Source organism: Centropristis striata, chromosome 13 (genome assembly GCF_030273125.1).
Source record: "Centropristis striata isolate RG_2023a ecotype Rhode Island chromosome 13, C.striata_1.0, whole genome shotgun sequence".
In the NCBI taxonomy this organism is placed as follows: domain Eukaryota; kingdom Metazoa; phylum Chordata; class Actinopteri; order Perciformes; family Serranidae; genus Centropristis; species Centropristis striata.
In genome coordinates, this window is record NC_081529.1 from 26,614,787 (window position 1) to 26,634,334 (window position 19,548).

The window sequence follows — 19,548 nt, forward strand, 5'->3', positions numbered from 1 at the left end:
CCTGTCATGACTTCACAGATGAAAAGTCAAGAAAAAACAATGTAGCTTATGAAACAGACAATCTTAATTTTCCTAGAGCTGCATGGAAAAACAAAAAAATAAGGAAAATACAACTCTGCATTAAGGTAAGCATCCTTAAAATGTGTCTGACGTAAGAAAGGTAAGGGCCATTGTCCAAGTGTAAGCTGAGTGGGGGTGGAGCAAGTCAAAGTAATTACAACAGGATTGTCCAGGGTTTATGCATAATTACAAGGTGGTGCACTCGGTGGACCTCAGCAGCTGAATGATGGATAAGACATATAATTGCATTTGTAAATTAAAATCCCTTACAGGAAAAAAAGAGCTGAATAGAACAGATTAGCTCCCAAGATACAGAGGGGAAGAAAAGGGTTGGGAGTTTGACATGCTGCAGGTAGACCCCCTCAAATTGCTTATTACCAATATTAAAACAATCAAAAAGTGTTCAGAATAAATCAAACAGAATGCGTCCTGTAGTTAAGATTTGATTATTTAAAAAAAAAAAACAAACGACTCCAATCCATGCTTTCCCAAAACAGACCACTCACTTATTATAGAATAATATGAAATCAAAATAGAACCGATGGAAATAGGCTATAGAACTGATGGAAAATCATCACGTCATATTAAGCCTGTGTACCGGTATAATCCATGCAGTATCTAGTTTATTGGCATAATGGATGTAGATCACAGAGATAGAATCAAAATTAGACAAGCAAAAAGGAGCAGTAGCTTATCACAAAACTTTGAGGTACACAAGCCTCAAATAGAGAAAATGTGATGCTTTTCACATCTCTCCTACCACGCACACCTTCACCTATGTTAGAGCTGTGATTTGAGGCGTGAGGTATTCAAATCTAAATGCAAATGTGAAAACTGTTAATTTTTTGATGGAGAAACATTCTTTTTCATTCAGTCGACACATCTAAGTTGTTTTTTGTAAACCACTATTTAATTGTTTTTAATTGTTAATTGTTTTTAAGATAAGATATTCTTTTATTGATCCCCATGGGAGAAATCTAGGTGTTGCAGCAGCACAAGTACATAATAAAACAGATTAAGATATTAAAAAAAGAATAGAATAATAGAATAAAAAAGATCAGATAAAAACAAATAGTATAAAATAGAAGTATAAAAGTAATAATTTTCTTCTTATTATTATTATTATTATTAATAATAATAATAATAATATTAATATTAATATTAAACACATGAAATAAAAAACAGTATATTCAGGCAAAATATATAATAATACGAGAGATAAATGCATCGGTTATTAAAAATAGAATAGAATAATAGAATAAAAATATCAGACAAAAATAAATAGTATAAAATAGAAGTATATATATATTCTTGTCCTGTAATATTACACTGCTTTCTTAAATCCAATAGTGCACAGTTATCTGCTTCAAATTAATCAGAGTTTACAGAATAATCTTAATTACAATAAAGAAAAAACAAAAATAAACAAAGCATGTACAACAGGTTCTGTTCATTGAGCTTAAGAAGTGGATATATTATGTAGCAATGACAAAAGGCATGCAGAAAACTCTATAACGTCTAGATTGAGGAATGTGCATCAGTATATAAGATATTTGTATTGCCATATTACATAAAATAAAAAACAGTATATTCAGGCAAAATATATAATAATACTAGAGATAAACGCATGGGTTATGACCAGAAGACATAAAACTGTAAAGTGTGTCACTGTCTCGTGTCTGCAGCGCCCCCTGCATCACTGTTTGCACTGTGCGATGGCGTGCAGGCGGACGTGCATGCACGCGAGCAACAGATCTGAGCGCATGCGCAATTCATTGTTTTGACTGAAAATGCCGTCGGTTTCGAAAACGGCGGCCAATGCGTCTCCTCAAACCGAGAAACCTACCCACTATACGTGAGTAAAGCTGATGCAGAAGAAACAACAAAATCGCTCGCTGTAGAAAACGTTACTTGCACGTGCAGCTGTGCGCGCTTGCATTTCTCGCATTCCTCAACTCTTGTGTGTGCGTTCAAAACATGGTGCTTTTCCAGGCTTTGTGACTGCCTAACGTCACATAGCAAACAGCGACTGCAGCCCCAATGCAGGAAACACGGACATCTTAAATAACTAAACTGACGAGCCAGGCGTTAACGGAATCGTTTACAATTGTTTTACCGACTTGGGGAATTGTTTTGAATAATCCGTTGTATGTTAGACCGTCAACTTGGTCTGCTAAATGATTAGCCAGGAACTCGCTAACCAGTCTGCTTGTAAATAGCTCGGCCTTATTTTGAGTTCCCCCTTGCTACGCACATTTATAAACGTACGCTTAGGGACTTTCATCCAGCGTTACGTCGAAATAGTTACGTAGTTTTCTCTGTGAATAGCGAGCTAACGTTAGTGACCCAAAATATATAGTAGGCTACACTAGCAGCAAAACACGACACTTCATTGCCTCTTAACTTTTCCTTGCTTTCCACTTATTTCTTCTCTAATATTCATTTAAAAACGCATTTCCTGGTACTACCTTGTTTGTTTCTTGTTTCAGATACTTGAAGGAGTTTAGGACAGAGCAGTGTCCGTTGTTCCTCCAGCACAAGTGTACGCAGCACAGACCCTTTACGTGCTTTCATTGGCATTTTCTCAACCAACGGCGGAGAAGACCCATCCGAAGAAGAGACGGAACTTTTAACTACAGCCCCGACGTGTACTGCACGAAATACGACGAGACCACAGGCATCTGCCCAGATGGAGATGAGTAAGTCCCTGTTTTTACTCATGCTTAACTTTGACGTACTTGATAAAAATTTTGAACCCAAAAGAAACTAAGAAAAACATAGAATCTGATCTTCAAAATTATGTTTCACGCACAGAAATGTACATGTTACAAAAAAGGACACAGGTTGCAAATATGACATATAACAGGTAAAATAAGGATAATCTCTAGTTGTACTTTTTTATACTTAATATAGTTGGCATTATCTCCGGTTTTACTTGGACGAATATCATCAAAAAAAATCTGATATGGAATCTCAAGCCAGAACTTTAGAGGGCAGCTGATGGCAAGGCTCGAAGTTGCTTCATTTTTATGTCTTCACGTCATGAAGAAGTAATTTGCAGGTGGTTTCATTGTCTCTATAGGGTTAATGAAAGTGTCAGTGTGTCATGATGCAGCTGCAGACTGATGTTATGTTGACATGTTTAGGGTGAGGACTACTAGAGCTTTATGAACCAAATCAAAGCTTGGATGAAACTAGTACTGCAGAAACATTGTCATCAGGAAAAGGTGTTCATGTGTCTCTTAAATAGTTTTGGGCTGTTGTGTCTTATTTCTGAAGAAGTACGTGGATATGCTTCTGGATTCTTTGTTAAAGTAGTACTTTATTGCTTCATATAGTGAGTTTTACATTTACTTTGTGAAACTATAGCATTTTTTATTGTGCTTTGTGTTATGCAAAACCAAGGAGGAACTGATATGTAGCATTATGTTTTTATTATGTTTTCATATTTTGAAATTCTTAAAGCTAAAACTTCTTAATCTTACCAGCTTGCTGTGGCTGTAGTACAAGTGTGTGCACATCAACTCTGCTGGGCCTGAGCAGTCTGGTTATAAAAGTTAATTTGATGCAGGGGCGGTTTCTTTTAAAATGATTGCCAGGAAAGAGCTGGGTGCTTTTGTAATCAAACATTTCTCGCACTGACAAGAGTGGTCTAAAGATTAGATCTGTGTATTCTTTACGCAAGAGAGGAGTGCAATATGAAGAATATGATTGTGTTGATATTAGGCTGCATGATTTGCAATATGATTCATGATACTGAAGGAAATGTATCGTGAATTTCTGTGTCATTATTCGTATTTCCATTGAGACCCATATTAAATGGTCATGGTATAATCTTTTACATTTATTTATTCATTGTCTATGAGGATAAATACCAAACAAAGATTTTTTTCTGAAGCCTGTTCAATGCATGTAGAATGGTCATTTGACACATTTTTCTCATAAGAAATATTTAAAATATTGATTAAATCAATTTAAGGCCTCATTGGTATACAATTCATTGGTATTTGGTAGTTGCTTGGTAAGCAGTATCATTTAGTGTTCCCTTTCTGAAAGTTGTGATGTTGCAAATGTTGGCATCATGTTGCAAGGGCCACTTTTTTGCCCTTTGTGTTGTTGCTGCATGCATGTGGAGTATGTTCCACATTGAACATTCCTGATTGAACTCATCCTGACAGTTCAATGGTGCTTCTTATAATTTGTATAATTTATTACGCCGCATAGTGTCCAGTTACTACTTTATTTGGTGTTTTTCTCATATGTGACCATATTGTATCTGTTGTTTTGCACAGAGCATCATCTCCAAAGATTGTGTCTTTAGAGTTGTCCAGCATCAAGTATTGACTAAACCGTCTAGTAGCGCCATGCAGAAACTAGACACGTGAATTCTTAGAAGGGGAGGCAGCCTCTTTGTGTGACTGAGATTTTAAAATGGCACAGCCCTTTAATTGAGCCATGCATGGGAAAAAAATATATATAAAAGAAATGATTATTGAACTAATGGAAAAAGAACGACTGCGATCCTTACAATTCCTCCTCCTGCCAATGGCAGCTATTTTTGTATGACCTTATGTGTTGCCATAGCAACTGTTGCTACTCAAGAAAGGAAAAATTGGTTTATTCAAGAGGCTTATTGACCATACATTTCTTCAGGCATTGCTGGCATGTCAGACCCGTGCTCACAGCAGAATCATATTCCTCATTAAAATTGTGTGCACAATTCGAATTCCCTTCTTTGTGTTTGTAAATGTATAATCCTTTGTATTATGTTGTATGAAACATGCTGCCTGCAAAGGCCTTTTGAAGTTGTACAACTGATATGGTGGCTAATATAGTAATTATTTGAGCTGGAATGAAAAAATACCTTTTTTATGTGGATATTGCACAGATTTTCACCACTCAGGTACCCAGGGAGCCACTTTCTCAAACAAATCGTTATTAAATAATTTTTAAAATTGTTTTATATTTTTTTACATTATACAAACAATGAATTACATTGTCATCCAATTATATAAATGATAAGTGAGAAAATAAAGAATAAATAGGAATAAAATCAATAGCTAAATAAACATCATTAATGTTCAGTTTCAGTAAATAGCTGACTATTAAAAAAAATAATGAAAATAATTAAGAGCTAACACCATTTCTAAACACTCCAAGCCATATTTTCTACATTACACATGTGTAAAAAATATCAGCCGATATTATCTGTCTAGATATATCTGTCATCTAATGTGTTATGTTTATTTTTGACTGATGTGAGGTTTGGGCCTTTTCTGCATTATTTTATGTCATGCAGATTTATTTCACTTTTATTTACATCTATTGATGAAATTTATTGAAAAGTTGTATCCTTTCCTTCTCAGCTGTCCTTATTTACACCGGACCACTGGTGACACAGAGCGCAAGTACCATCTACGCTATTACAAGACTGGCACTTGTATCCATGAGACAGATGCTCGAGGGCATTGTGTGAAGAATGGCCTTCACTGTGCTTTTGCTCACGGGCCACATGATCTCCGACCTCCAGTCTATGATATCAGGTGACATACAAAGCAAATAGTGGCCTCTCTTTTCCCTGCCAAACTTCACTCAGAAGCCTCACAATGGAACAGACAAATCAGCTAATTTAGATATAATGTAAACAGAATAGCTGCGTTGTAAGGGTTTAATGGTTTGCCAGACTCACTTTTTGGTTTGTAGCAGTTTTCAAGGCTCAGCTCAGTGAAATAAAAGAAAATGATAACACCTGACACTAGGTAAACATTTTTTATTGAGCTCTGTGCTGCTAAAAGTGTTGGAGGTTAGCTGATACTAAGACTGTAAACAAAGTTCCATGAGCAAAATGTGGTTTAATTTTTTTTTTTAATGCTGTCACACCTGCCTATAATGTTCACACCTTAAAGGTCAGATGGTTTAGTATAAGGTGTCAATTGTCTTTGTCTCTACAATATTTTTAGATCCAGCAGATATAATTTCCTAAAACATTGCTGTGTATTGAAACATTTTGATGGTAGTTAGTTATGTGAGAGCGGTCAGTGATGTGGTAATTTAACTTTATGTTTAACTCTTTTAGATTACAAGCGAATTTAAAGGTGTTAGAAAGCTTTTTCAGGAATTTGTATGAAAAATAACTTTGATTTTTTTTATGTGCACAGAGAGATTCAAGCACAAGAGGCCCTTCAGAATGGACAGTTGGGATCTGGAGAAGGTATTCCTGATCTGCAGCCAGGTGTATTAGCCAGCCAAGCTATGATTGAGAAAACTCTGACAGAAGACCCCCGGTGGCAAGGTGAGTAAGCCCCATTTTGATTAAAAATATGGGCTTGTGCAATACCAAGTATCACACTTTAATTTCCTGCAAAATAAAAGGAAAAATTACATGAATACTTTGTTCCTTTTTTGCAGATACCAACTTTGTTTTAGCCAACTATAAAACAGATCAGTGTACAAAGCCCCCAAGACTATGCAGACAGGGCTACGCTTGCCCCCACTACCACAACAGTAGAGATCGAAGAAGAAATCCTAGAAAGTTCAAATATAGGTACGGTATGACATAAGTTAGAATAACAACTGGTGTTAAGTTGTGTAACTGTTTTGGGTTAAGGGTTCTGTTCTATGACTGCAGGTCAACTCCTTGCCCTAATGTGAAACATGGTGATGAATGGGGCGAACCATCAAAGTGTGACAGTGGAGACAGTTGCCAGTATTGTCACTCTCGCACTGAACAGCAGTTCCACCCAGAAGTAAGTGAAGTTTGTTTTCCTGAAAATAAAGTGGTGGATATGTCACAGCTGACTTCATCAACATTACATTTTAGTTATGGTAAAATACCCATGAATCTGAATAGTTAACCAGCACAGCCATAGTGAAAATACTATGTAGTATGAGAAATGTGTGTTTGACTGTGTAACCCTGCTGCAAGTTCAAGATAGTGTATTCATGAAGGTTTTATTTTTTTGTCAATATTGTAGTTTCACTGATTGTGTCTTTCATCTTTCTCAGAGATCTTAATGTTGTATTTTTTTGCCGTGTGATTTGTTTGTCTTTCTCCAAGATCTACAAATCTACCAAATGCAATGATATGCGACAAACTGGATACTGTCCCAGAGGACCGTTTTGTGCTTTTGCACATGTAGAAAGTAAGTGAAAGTTTGTGCAACTACTGTCTCAGTACTTAGGTAGTGAATAAGAAGTCAATGGGATTTGTTCTTTCTATTTTTATTTACTTGTCAGGGACAATGCAACAACATATTAACAGGTTATACATTCCCTTTACCATAATGTCAACGTGCTGACTTGAGGGGGCATTCATTTTAATTTTTCAAGTGGTGAATTCGTTTTTTTTTATATTCTGGCACCACTTGGATGCATCTTGCATTGTTAAAAAATGTGAAAAAATAATTTGTGTACTAATTAGATTACATTCGTTAAGTGTGTGTGTGTGTGTGCATGTGTGTATGTTCCCTAATTCATGACAGTATAATGTACACTACCGGTCAAAAGTTTTAGAACACCCCAATTTTTCCAGTTTTTTATTGAAATTCAAGCAGTTCAAGTCAAATGAACAGGTAAACTGGAAAGGGTACAAAGGTAAGTGGTGAACTGCCGTTCACCACTTACTGCAGTTTAACTGCAGTTTAACAAAAACTGGAAAATAATGTACATTTCAGAATTATACAAGTAGGCCTTTTTCAGAGAACAAGAAATGGGTTAACAACTTAACTCTATGGAGTCTTGGGCTATTTTGTCCACTTTTTATTTATTTTCATGTCTTTGTAAGTCATTTTGTGTCTTTTTTTGGTCATTTTGTGTCTTTTTTTAGTCCTTTAGTCCAACATAAAATGTGATTTTGAATCTTTTTTTTTACTTTCAAAACACTATCATGCTCAATAAAGAATTTTAAATGTTGCAAATGTGCATTCATTTCAGAGTACACTGAGACATTAAACTGCATAATTTTCAATTCAATTCTGGAAAAGTTGGAGTGTTCTAAAACTTTTGACCAGTAGTGTACATGCAGTCTTTATGAGTGTCTGTATGTTTATCTGTTCCACCATCTGTGTGAACATGATCAGAGATCAGCATTTACCTTCTAATTTGATTGAAGTAGATGTTCTTGGATGTTTGTTGCCATCATGGTTGTTTACACATGAATACTAATGGATATTTATTCATTTTCTTTCAGGAATTCCCTCTACAGAGGAGACCATGAGCTCATTGCTTACAGTGATTCAGTCAAGTTCACAGTCCCAGCTGGGCTCGCAGCAGTATTCAGAGTGTCCAGTCAGTGAGTGGAACAGTGGAGGCAACTCCACCAACAGCGCAACCAGTAGCAACGGACAAGTAGGAAGTGTATGTTTTCTAACATGCTTTGTGAGTCGTTCAGTGGGAAATTTATCAGTAACTCAGCTGTTGGATTTCAAGAGTAGACGAATATATAAATCACAATTCAACCATTTACGTATTAACATGTTTTTACCATGCTGTCATTTTTCTGTTGGCATGTTTTTTTAATACATTTATTTGTCATTATTATTTATTTTACTGTTTTACATTTCATTACATTGTCATTGAAAACAAAATAATTTACGAACATAAAGTGGTATCAACTGAAGATATATTCTTATGTGTAGCAGCCATAGCCTTCATAATCCATTCAGAATAATGGTTTTATTTTATTTTATTTATCTTTTGATCATCATTTTATTAAGATCATGTGCACTTCTCTTTCTCAGGTTTCATGTTCTAATAGCTCAACTGTAACTCCAAACTCAGGAAGCGACAGTTTGATATCCCCAGTGGGATCCATCAGCAGGCCCAAATCCTTAACTAATAGTAGCTTATGTTCAGAGTCCACCACATCCAGTGTCTCATCTCTGACGTCTAACTATCCTAAAGCTCCGGGCTTTGAACGTGTGGATCAGGTATACAGACTGCTCTCTACAGTTTTAGGAAGAACATAACACACATAGACACTACGTAGGGCTTTACACCTAATGTATCACTGTCATTCATTTTGAATTACTCCTTTATTTATTTCTCATTCATGTCATTTTTTTATTATCATTTTGAGATATTTTCCATCAGTTGCTTTGTTTTTAGATCATTTCATGTCTTGGGTGTTCTGAACAAAAAACTCAATCGTATCTTGATGAAAGTATTGAGTAGTTTTATAACTGGTTGGTTTGGCAACAGACGTCTCATTGATGAGCCTTTCTGATTGATCTTCATAAGCAATGTTGCATTTTGTATCAGTTTTAAGAAGCTTAATCTTTCAACCAGACTGCCTAAAATGTTTTCTCAGTGCTAACACCGCAATAAGTATTTGTAAGCCTACTCTAAGAATTCCCCTTAGGTTGATTTAACTGCTTTCTGATGTGTAATTATAGAAGAATGTCGCCCACTCACAGTAAAAATGTCTGTCATTTGGGACATACTGTAATCAAATGCAATATGTTTGATTCTCTGCTAGAGCTACAAGTGATTAGTAAAAAGTCAACTTACACGATCAGTTTACACACCTGATGTAATACAGTAAACAGATGCCACATAAATCCTGACAACAACTGAACTATTGCAAATCAGCAGTGTTTAACGCTGATTCAGAGCATGTCATCAAGTGACAGCTAGCTAGCTCTGTTGTAGAGTAAAGTAAATAATAGTTAAGGGTGAAGTCTGTGTTTAACTTTTTTTGAGGCTAATTGCAGTGCAAACATGCCTTTAGCTGTCTGGATGTGAATATAGAACTCTGTTGCTGAAATGCTGTTTCTGTGTTATTTGATCACATTTAGATTAAGAACAAGGGGCAGCTGGATCAGAAATTGATGGACCAAGAAAAACAGGTTTGTGTTTAAATGGGTTACTTTGTGGTGAAAGCGAAGATATTATATCATTTAATTAAGGAAATTAAACAAATACCTTCTGTGCTTTCGTTTTAGACACAAAACACTGTATTCTCTGCGGTGAACCCTTTGGCATCAAGCTTTACCTCCAGTATAACATCCAGCTTGGCCTCCAGTATTGGCTCAGATAGTTCTTCACCCACCACCTTATCAACAATGAATGCAAAAGCCACTCCTTTCTATCCAGGGAGCACCACAGTGGAGTCTGTCATAGGTATGTGAATGTAAAGTCAACTGTAAACCAACTGAGCTGACGACTGCTGCTCTGTATTTTGTTGTCAAATGTCAGCCAGGTGTATTTTGTTTTCCCTCAGGATCCGCTCTGGACCTCAACTTTAGTGACATTAACGTTGCATCTCTTGATAAGGAGTTAGAAGAGCAAGACAACAACGTAGGATTGGCAAGTAAGGGCACCTAGATTGTTAACCCATAAGAACCCAGAGCCAGTAATCCTTAAAAAGGAAAATTATGGGGGATATACCATAGACCAAGTGGACATTATGATATATCTTATTTTTAAATGAATAAACTAGACACCTTTTCTGCTTACAGAAACACAAATTTGCCTTTTTCTTTGCATCTCCACCACATATTCAAAGTTGTGACTTTAATAGTGCTGTTAGACAACAAGTTCCATTTTTTTCTCCGTTTTTAAGTAACAAAATAATAAATCGAGAATAAATAAATATAAATAACACTGCCTTATTGGACGGCTTCTCAACAAGCTACGGTAGCTGTAGAACACTAAAAAACACACTTATGTACTTGAGAAAACATACATGAACATTACTAGAACATTTAAAATGTTTGTGACACCCATGTCACCGTGGGTTCTTATGGGTTAAAGTACTTTCACTTGTTTGGACAGTTAATCACAATTGGCCTCATCATACATTGCTTGTGGATCATTTTAACAGTATTAACCGGGTCTCCACAGGTCAAAGGGTGTTATGTGGATCTGCTCCGGTTAACATTCCTGGCTCCCTGGCTCGATCGTCTTCTTTTAATTCCTCGTCATCGCTCTCCACCTCCCCGCTAAGCTCCCTGTCACAGTCTCTGTCTCAGTCCCTGCTGTCTGGGACGGTATCGCAGCAAAATCAACCTTCAAACATGTTAGCCAAGCAAGAGCACGGCCTCCTGGGAACACCCACCTCCTCTTCCCAGAACTCTCTGGGTAAGCTGATAGCATCAGACATTTTGCTCCAAGTGAGCTGAGAAGCATTCGACTTGAGATTTTAATCTCGGGGTCTTTTATGTCAATGAATGTAGTTTAAGCTTCTTCTAGACTTAATACATCACTTCTCTTTTAGTTGTTTTACTTAAATGTTGAATCTAGTCCAAAGGAAGCCCTTAGAGGCAAGTGGGGAAACAAATCCACCTATAAAACAGTTGAGAAAAAGATGTTTGCCAGGTGATTTACAGGTTAATTTTTTAAAAGTATTTTGTCAGGAACATGTTTCACAGATTATTTTCTGTTTCACTGATGAAATAAAAACCAAAGGACCATTATACTGGCAAGACACTTTTTTTTTCTTTCTTTTTTGCTTACATCTCAAATGCAAAAGTTAAGCTGAATCTAAGCTAAATCACTTTAAAAAAAACATACATTTATAGTTTATATAAATTGTTGTTGTTTTTTATCAAACAGCTCTACGTTAATAATTTGTGACTTTCCAGCCCCCACTAACTTCACTTTTATGCTTGGTCTTGTCATTTTGAAACCTCACTCCGTAGGCTTGAATGGAGGGGCGAGCAGCATTTGGGACTTTGTAAGTGGCAGCTTTTCACCGAGTCCATCTCCAGTTTTCAGCAGCCTAACCTCTGCAGCCAGCAGTGCTGATCTAGCTCGCCTTTTTAGAGATCTGGACGAGGCCAAGAGGAAGATCAAACAATGGGAGGAGGCGTGGCATCAGGTCAAACAAGTATGTTTGAGAAATTAACTCTTGTTTCAATACATGACTGTTGACCTCCGAACAGATTTTCTTTTTAATCACAATAATCCTTGGCTTTCTTTTTTACTTTTTTACCCTTTTATTTGTCTTTTTATCTCTAACACTGTTTTGGATTGAGTTTTTATTACTATTTTATTCTATTTTATTTTATTGTTTTTACTGTTTTTAGTGTTTTATTGTTTTTATTTATACCTATTTGTGTATGATTTATTCTATTTTAATAACTGTACAGCACTTTGGTCAACTGAGGTTGTTTTTAAATGTGCTCTATAAATAAACTTTGAATTGACTTGACTTGACTTGACTTAACTTTGTTTTTAGGCTTGCGAAGCTTGCCAGAAAGACGCTCACGAAGCAAAGGAACAAGCAAAGACGGCTGAGTCAGAGCGGCAGCTGGCGGAACAGAAATGGGAGGAAACTGAGCGCAAGCTGAAAGAGCTCCAAGGGGACTTTGATGTGCTTTGTCGCACCCCTGGAACACCTCTTCTACGTAGCTATGGAGAGCTGGACGAGCTCCCCTTGTCAAAGCTTCACTCCATCCAGAGTCAGCTACGTAATGACCTAGACCTTATAGACGGGGTAAGAAAGACGAGATCACACACAGAATTTCGTTTGTAGCATCTAGTTTTAAAGCGGTTTATCAGACCATCATTCAGATCTGCGTTTTGTCATCAAGCATGCTTATTAAGTCTGCATGAACTGTATTTTTCTAAGTTGCAGCTGATATTCATTCTTTTCTTTCCCAACAGGTAATATATCAGCTTCAGTCAAAGAAATGTATAGTTTGCCAAAAGCATGATCGTTGCATTGTTCTGCAGCCTTGCCAACATTATGTACTATGTGAGAACTGTGCACCTAGTAAAACAGAATGTCCCTACTGTAGAACAAAAATATTGAAGTGGTGATGTAAAAATACTCGAGGTACTATTTAAAGATTTAGCCCTTTGAAAAACTACTAATAGATATTACATTTTCTAAATAGCAATGTCTCTTTCATACAGTGATTGAATTCATTTATAATACGATGATGTTTGACTGAGAAAACAAATTGTATTATGAATCAGATTGTGTACAGGGGATTCAAACATTGACAAAACATAGATTTTGCTCATTTTATGTGCACATTACCTTGCTCAACCTTTCTGTGTGAAAAGTCACACAATCAAATTAGAATATTTAAGTACCTTGTGATTGCCTTTTTCAAATGTTCTGTCATTTGGACACTGTGAAGGACATAAATCTTGTGTCCAGATATCTGCATTTTGTGTACGCTTTATCAAGAATACATTTTGGCTAAACACTAAATGCAGGCGTGCTTTCCCCAAAGATGCAAATATGCATTGACAACCTGTAAAAATAGCTCTTACAGTAAAGACAATGAAAAAATTCAAACCGAACCAATAAACTATAAATAAATAAAGACATTAATGTTTCTTCATCTTTACTCTTATGTTTGCTGTTTTTGGATTGGAAGTACTTCACTGCACTTTGGAATTATTGTGGATAAATCTGATCTCTCTACTTAATGCACTTAAAAGTCCACCCAGAGCAAATCTGAAGACATTTCAACTCCAAATTTTCTGAAAATTCTGTGGAAATGTGTGTTAAGTCAAACGGTTTGAGTAAATCTGTTGCAACACAGATTCTTGTATTTGAAGAAAGCGATAAAGGGAAGAAAACTTACTTACTGTAACTTTAATATTATATCTTAACTAACTAAAATAACTAAAATGTTGTAGTTTTATTACAATTCAATTACATGTACTTCTCATACTTTTTTTTAGTCATTACGATGGTAGAAAAAGTGTGATAATGTCAGAGGGGGAGTTTCCCTGTAGCCCACCAACCTTCATAACAATTGGAAAATTAAAATGTCCTGATTGTGGATCAAAACAATCCCACACATGAGTACAGAAATACAGCTAGTGCCAATGGCATTCCAGGTTCTGAAATGCAAAGAAATCACTGTGTAAATGTTTGAAACATACTGCCAGGAAATGTTGAGTTCACTCTCACACTGTAAATCCAGTGATGTTACACATAAAATGGGCAAAACTCAAAGCTGATTTTTCTTTAATTAAAGAGGAATACGCATAAATAAACAAATTGAATCGGGAGCTTATGGAAGCAGACCTTACATTCAAGAACATGAATGTAACCAATGCTAAATCAGGAAATCATATTTATGTTTTTTACATAATTAGTCTGAAAAACTCATGTGGTCATACCATTTATAGAGCTTAGGGCTGCCAAAACAGACATGTGTGAAATGAGTCGCTGTTCAACTTCATCGTACCAGAAGGTGCTTAATCGTTAAGGAGCTCCATGCTCTTCATTAATCATTAATGCACACTTGAGTTCAACACTATGGGGAATGATTGATGAAATTGATTGATTGGCCCAAGTATTGTCCCACAATAGACTGAATATGCAGCCTTGTAAAGTATTTCACATTCAATGAGGTATTAGTGTTAAACCTATATGTGTAAATCAGACAAACCAAGAGAGCAAGAAAACACATGGATGCTAATGTTGCAGTGTTCCTCTTTAAGTAAAGCCACCTTTTTCTTTTTTAAATGCAACCAGTCAAACATCATTATTTTGACCAACTCTCTGAAGAAGTTTGATTTCTTATTAAAGCACTTTGTTGACCTGGGACTTTATTCAAGGGTATATAGAATTTTGCTTTAAGCTGCTTTGTAGGTATTCTTTTGTGTCTTTTTTTAGAATTATATATTTTTTTTCTATATAAGCTAATGTCTGAAGCTTTTGTGTGTACTGTGAAACATAATTTGGATATTTCATGTTTCCTATTGTTAAATCATGGCATGGTTCAACATATTAAGATTTCATAGAAAAGTACTTAATAGTTTCTACTTTCATAGTTAGATTTATAAAATTTCAATCAAATAAGTGCAGATTTAAAATGCATTTTAGGCATAACCAGCAGCTGTAATATCAGTAAGGCACATGCTACATGTTAAGGCTGTTATTCAATCAGTTAGTTTTGTTTTGTAGAGATTTATATAGCATAGCCTATTAGAGAAGCATGTATTGTATTTGCTAAAAGCCTGAGATGGTGATTTTTGTAGGAATCTAGCCTCTTGACCTTGTCTAGAACATATCGGCCTCTAACTCTAAAGTGCCTTGCCTTAGTTAAAAACGTTAAGTGTAGAATTGTCAGAGCAAACACAAGTAGTTGGAGCTTGTGCACAGGTTTCTGCATAACGTGTCTTGTTTTTAACTTTGCAGAATTATTGACGTGTATGACTATATGTGTTTATATAAATATATGCCAGTGTATTAGGCCCAATCCCATTAAGTATTTCTGCAGAAGATAATTGAAAACAAACATTGTCAGTGCCTGTGTCCTGACTTCAAACATGGAAACGAACCTTCCCTCCAGCTAACCCACCCACTCATTCCTTGGTCATGGTGCTCTTTTGGTGCAGCTTCAGTCTTTAAAATTAGGTTTTATGTTTGGGAGTATGCAAACAGGAAAGACGAATTTGTAAAGCAACATATAAAATATGCTTTTTAAACATTTCAGTAATTTGTTTTGTTGTAATAACTCTGCAGTGAATGAAGAATTCCGTAGTTGACTTGTAAGTTGGATAGGACTTGTGCTTACTGTAGGTTCCTCTAATTGAAATGACCTTCTACTGTGTTTAAAAAAACAACTTTTTATTCTTGCGTTAAATTCAATAGAAAATCATGTATCTCCAGGTACACTTTTTGCTACTTCTAAATATGGGAAAATGCATTGTTTACATTCACATAAATGACAATTAAGCAACTCAGAGGAAAATTATTAAGAAAGGTTATGGTATTTTAGCATTTTCATGATTATATTACATTGCATAAAAGGCAGGCTAAATACTTCTGGTATTGCATGTTATGCGATATATTAACCAGCTACAAAAAAATAAAGAAAAAACATTTAAAAAAAAAAAAGTTTGCACTGTGTCACACTGCCAGAATATTTGTAATGATTTATTTTTAGTGTAGTAAAGGCTAAATAACTTCTGCAAGCTTCGCTGCTACTGGAAAAGGTATTAATGTAGTTTATTGTTATACATTTAGATGTTTGAATGTTGTTGTGCATCCACAGCTCAGATTTCAAGACTGACATAATCTGTTTTATGCATCTCAAAACTAAATCTTATTTGGTTGAATTATTGATTTGTAGATCCATTTGAGTCAACGTTTCAGTACTTTTGTATATTACTAAGAATGATGTCACAGACCTGTACTGCTGTAGATTGTCCCTTTTTTGAATTGATGGAAGGTAAATGTATTTTTTTCCGATTTATTTTCCCCTATACACTGAATAGAAGTGTACGGTGCAGCTAATTTCACAGGGTCCTTTGGTCTATTTGGTTTTGCCTGTGAAGCCGACTAAATTAATGATGTCTAGTGTGAAAATCTAAAAATCAACCAAAGTGGTGTTTTAGTAGCTGTCTAAATGCGGAACCAAGACAAAGAGAGTGAACTATTTGATTGACCTACATTTATGCATAATTCATCCTTAAAATGTGGTCGGATCTTGATCAGAGTCACTATAATACACAAATGCATTCTGTGCAAACTTTCATGTATTTTTTTTTTTGGTTTGTCATGTTAAAATCGTATGTAAATCATTTCACAAATGACTTTTTTTAAAAGCTACTACAAGTCAGACTTTCCGATCAGTGAGTTGAAATTGGAGTTAGTAATTAGCTGTGCCTTGTTGTTGAGTAGTCGTTTTCCTGCCCCTGGGCCTGAACAACTATAACTAACTGAGAAAACAATGCTCTCAAACGTATGGAAAAGTTTCAGGGTAGCACTTAGTTGTCTGATGCCTTTTTATAAAATGCCCCTAAACGCAGTGAAAAATGAACTAAAACGGCTTGGACATTAGAAAAGTAAAATTAAAGTCAGTTTTGCCCTAAAAGCAATTAAGATTCTTTGATATGAACTGAAGAGAGCCATTCATCATAAGACATTCCTGAAATATCAATAAAATTACACATTTCGTTATGGGAAAATGGGGAATAGAATTCCTTCTGGTCAATGTGAAGATTAAATGAACGCACGAGGAAACTTTTAGTTAAGTTCACTGCTGTAAAGTAAGATTTAACAAAGTTAAACTCTCAGAGCTGAGTTTGAATGTTCAAGCAAGTTAAGAATACACCAAAAAATGTAATTGTTTTATATTGTACTATTTCAAGCAGATGTAACTTGTCCATTATTGTGACTTTGAATGCTACCACATTATATGACTAAATTATGCATAAATGCAGGGATATCCAAGGAGTCCATTTACTATTTCTTGGTACTGTATGTGTTCTAAAGGGAAAACTTACCCCTAAACAGAATTCTAATACTGTCTAAGTTATTAGACAGATCAGCCTGTGTTTGTGAACAGGTCTGAAGTTGTAAATGGCAGCATTGTGATTGGCAGAAATTCTGTTTCTTGGTGGATTTTTGCTTTAATATTTAATTCTGTAGGACATACAGTATATCCTCGTAGTGAGTTAACAACAGGACTATGCCAATGGCTTTTGCTTACAACATTAATGGACTTGAGCCCATTTTTTGCAGTTTTACCAAAGACCAGAACTGTTGTTATTTCTTTTGTACTACATTTCATCATTTGTTTTATTTCAGTAAGAAACCTAATTGATTTAAAAGAGTAATCACCTAGTACCTTAAATAGATAATGTTCATTAACAGTAATTAATGGCATCTTTTTCTATCTAAAGTTAGCTATAGTGAGGTGATACAGAAATGATCAAAAATGCATGGGTCAGATCCTTACAAAATGTGTATTTGTATATTTGATTTTGTGTTAAGTATACATTGACGTTTCTGGCAGGTTTGTGCAATACTGGCTCGCACATGCCGACCTTAAGTAAGGATTCAATGTCAGTTTAATTGTTGTCTACAGTGAAGGAATGTCAAAGTTGAATGACATTTGTGCTTCTGAAGTGGCCATATATAAACTTTTGTTTGTTGATTTTGCTTAACTACGTAATCTCAATCACTTTGGAAATTGATGGTTATGCATTATATGCTGTTATGATTGGCCTGCAGTGACTGTAAGGTGCTTTCTTTCTATCTGACTCTTTGTTTTCTATTTCTGAAAGCCGTGGTCCAATTTTTTTTTTTGTTATGTTAAATGACGGGGACAGATGATGATTGTGAGAAACATTAATGGCAGATACAGACATAATTAAAAACTGAGTTGTTGTATCAGTAATTTGTTGTTGGTCTTTCTAGTGGTCTACTTGCCCAAATCAAGTTTTCTAAAAAAAATAAATGACACAAACTTGATAAGCACAGCTAATGTCTCTTTAGATTTGTTAAATCTAATGGACCCATTACACTTTCAAGTACATCTGTGCCTTTTAATAATTACATAATGTTGATTGGTATCAAGACAATATGAGACAGTATTTGCTCTCAGTCAGATTAAAAAATATGACAAGCTTAATTGGAATCTAAATTCCAGTGCCTTACAATATTTTTGTAGACCATAATGTGATTTGCTAAATGATCCAACGGATTCAGGCCACTTGAGCTGAGAGGAAAAAGTTTGAACTAATGTGCTTCACCTGTTTCACAGAAGTGAGCAGGTTAAAATTAACTGGTAATCAGCTATCTCAGTCTGTATTTGCCATACCATTAAAAACAGCAATATTTAATCATTGAATACACAATTTTAGTCTCAATTAGTCATTTGGCACCAAAAAGTCAATTATTTGTAAGGAAAAGCACCAAATAGAAAGAATCTTGTAAATGAACTGTAATAGATGTATCATTATGCTCTGCATTGGAATAGTTTCATCTATTTTGCATTATTGTTAGTTGTTGTGTTGTCTTTTTGTTTTTAATATTATAAAAATGGAGCCTGAAGATTTATGCAATCTTGTACATGTATATGATGTATGGAGCTGTTCAAATTAAGTAAAATACTAGTACAACAAGTGTTGTCAAAAGTAAATCATCTGAATGTGGAACCAGTTGTTCCATATACTTTAGAAACTTTCAGTAGAAATGTTATTTTAACATTGAAGCCCTGAAATATTGAATGTATTGTTCTAAATTAGATATTCAATGAATAGGTCACTGGATATTATGGAGCGCAGTTAATTCATTATGATGTAGCATCTAGTTGTGAACTGCTATTCAATAAAAAAATATTAGAACTAAAACAAATGCAAGTTTTCAAGTTTCTATTTGTCAGCATAATGAGGAAATGTAAGGAAAGAAATGTATTTTTCTCAGGGTAATACAGCGATTTAATATCTGAGGAAACTGCATTTCATGGATTTATTTACTTAATGTCAGTGGGTTTAGACATTATTTATAGATTAAACAATATGTCCCTAATTTTGTGACGAGGTTTGTGGATATGTAGGAAATTCTCTACTGATAATCGTAGAAATTATTCTGTTGGTATATTGATATTTTTTGTGTTGTGAACACAAAAATAGGTGCAAGTCTTAGAAAACTAGAGTTTTCTTTTCTACATTGAGGATTGTGTACAGCATATTTTCTGTAGTGTATTAATAGTTTGTTAACACTTGTTAAATTGTTACACTACAGTTATGCAATGGTTTACAGAGTTCACAAAATTATTTTTATCA

The 19,548-nt window shown here is 35.1% G+C and overlaps 1 protein-coding gene across 3 annotated transcripts; it reads left to right on the forward strand.

Moving 5' to 3' along the window:
- The first annotated feature begins 1,834 nt into the window (after positions 1 to 1,834).
- On the forward strand, positions 1,835 to 19,080 carry unkl (unk like zinc finger). Of its 3 annotated transcripts, none has more exons than XM_059347425.1 (16): positions 1,835 to 1,915; positions 2,550 to 2,759; positions 5,427 to 5,603; positions 6,219 to 6,352; positions 6,469 to 6,604; positions 6,689 to 6,806; positions 7,118 to 7,202; positions 8,249 to 8,415; positions 8,799 to 8,987; positions 9,855 to 9,905; positions 10,002 to 10,179; positions 10,259 to 10,369; positions 10,903 to 11,139; positions 11,700 to 11,887; positions 12,239 to 12,496; positions 12,667 to 19,080. In XM_059347425.1, exons 1-16 carry the CDS (start codon positions 1,851 to 1,853, stop codon positions 12,820 to 12,822), a joined length of 2,460 nt encoding a protein of 819 aa, XP_059203408.1. In that variant the 5' UTR covers positions 1,835 to 1,850; the 3' UTR covers positions 12,823 to 19,080. The 3 variants fall into 3 exon arrangements, with proteins under 3 accessions (XP_059203408.1, XP_059203409.1, XP_059203411.1); XM_059347426.1 differs by having other exon boundaries at positions 10,280 to 10,369; XM_059347428.1 differs by lacking the exon at positions 8,799 to 8,987.
- Positions 19,081 to 19,548: the final 468 nt, after the last annotated feature.

What these genes read in the sequence shown, in the direction of transcription:
- unkl (XM_059347425.1), top strand. Translation starts at nt 1,851, where the DNA reads ATGCCGTCGGTTTCGAAAACGGCGGCCAATGCGTCTCCTCAAACCGAG. An exon ending in GAGAAACCTACCCACTATAC is followed by an intron (nt 1,916 to 2,549) that starts GTGAGTAAAGCT and finishes TTCTTGTTTCAG; the next exon opens with ATACTTGAAGGAGTTTAGGA. An exon ending in CACAGTGGAGTCTGTCATAG is followed by an intron (nt 10,180 to 10,258) that starts GTATGTGAATGT and finishes AATGTCAGCCAG; the next exon opens with GTGTATTTTGTTTTCCCTCA.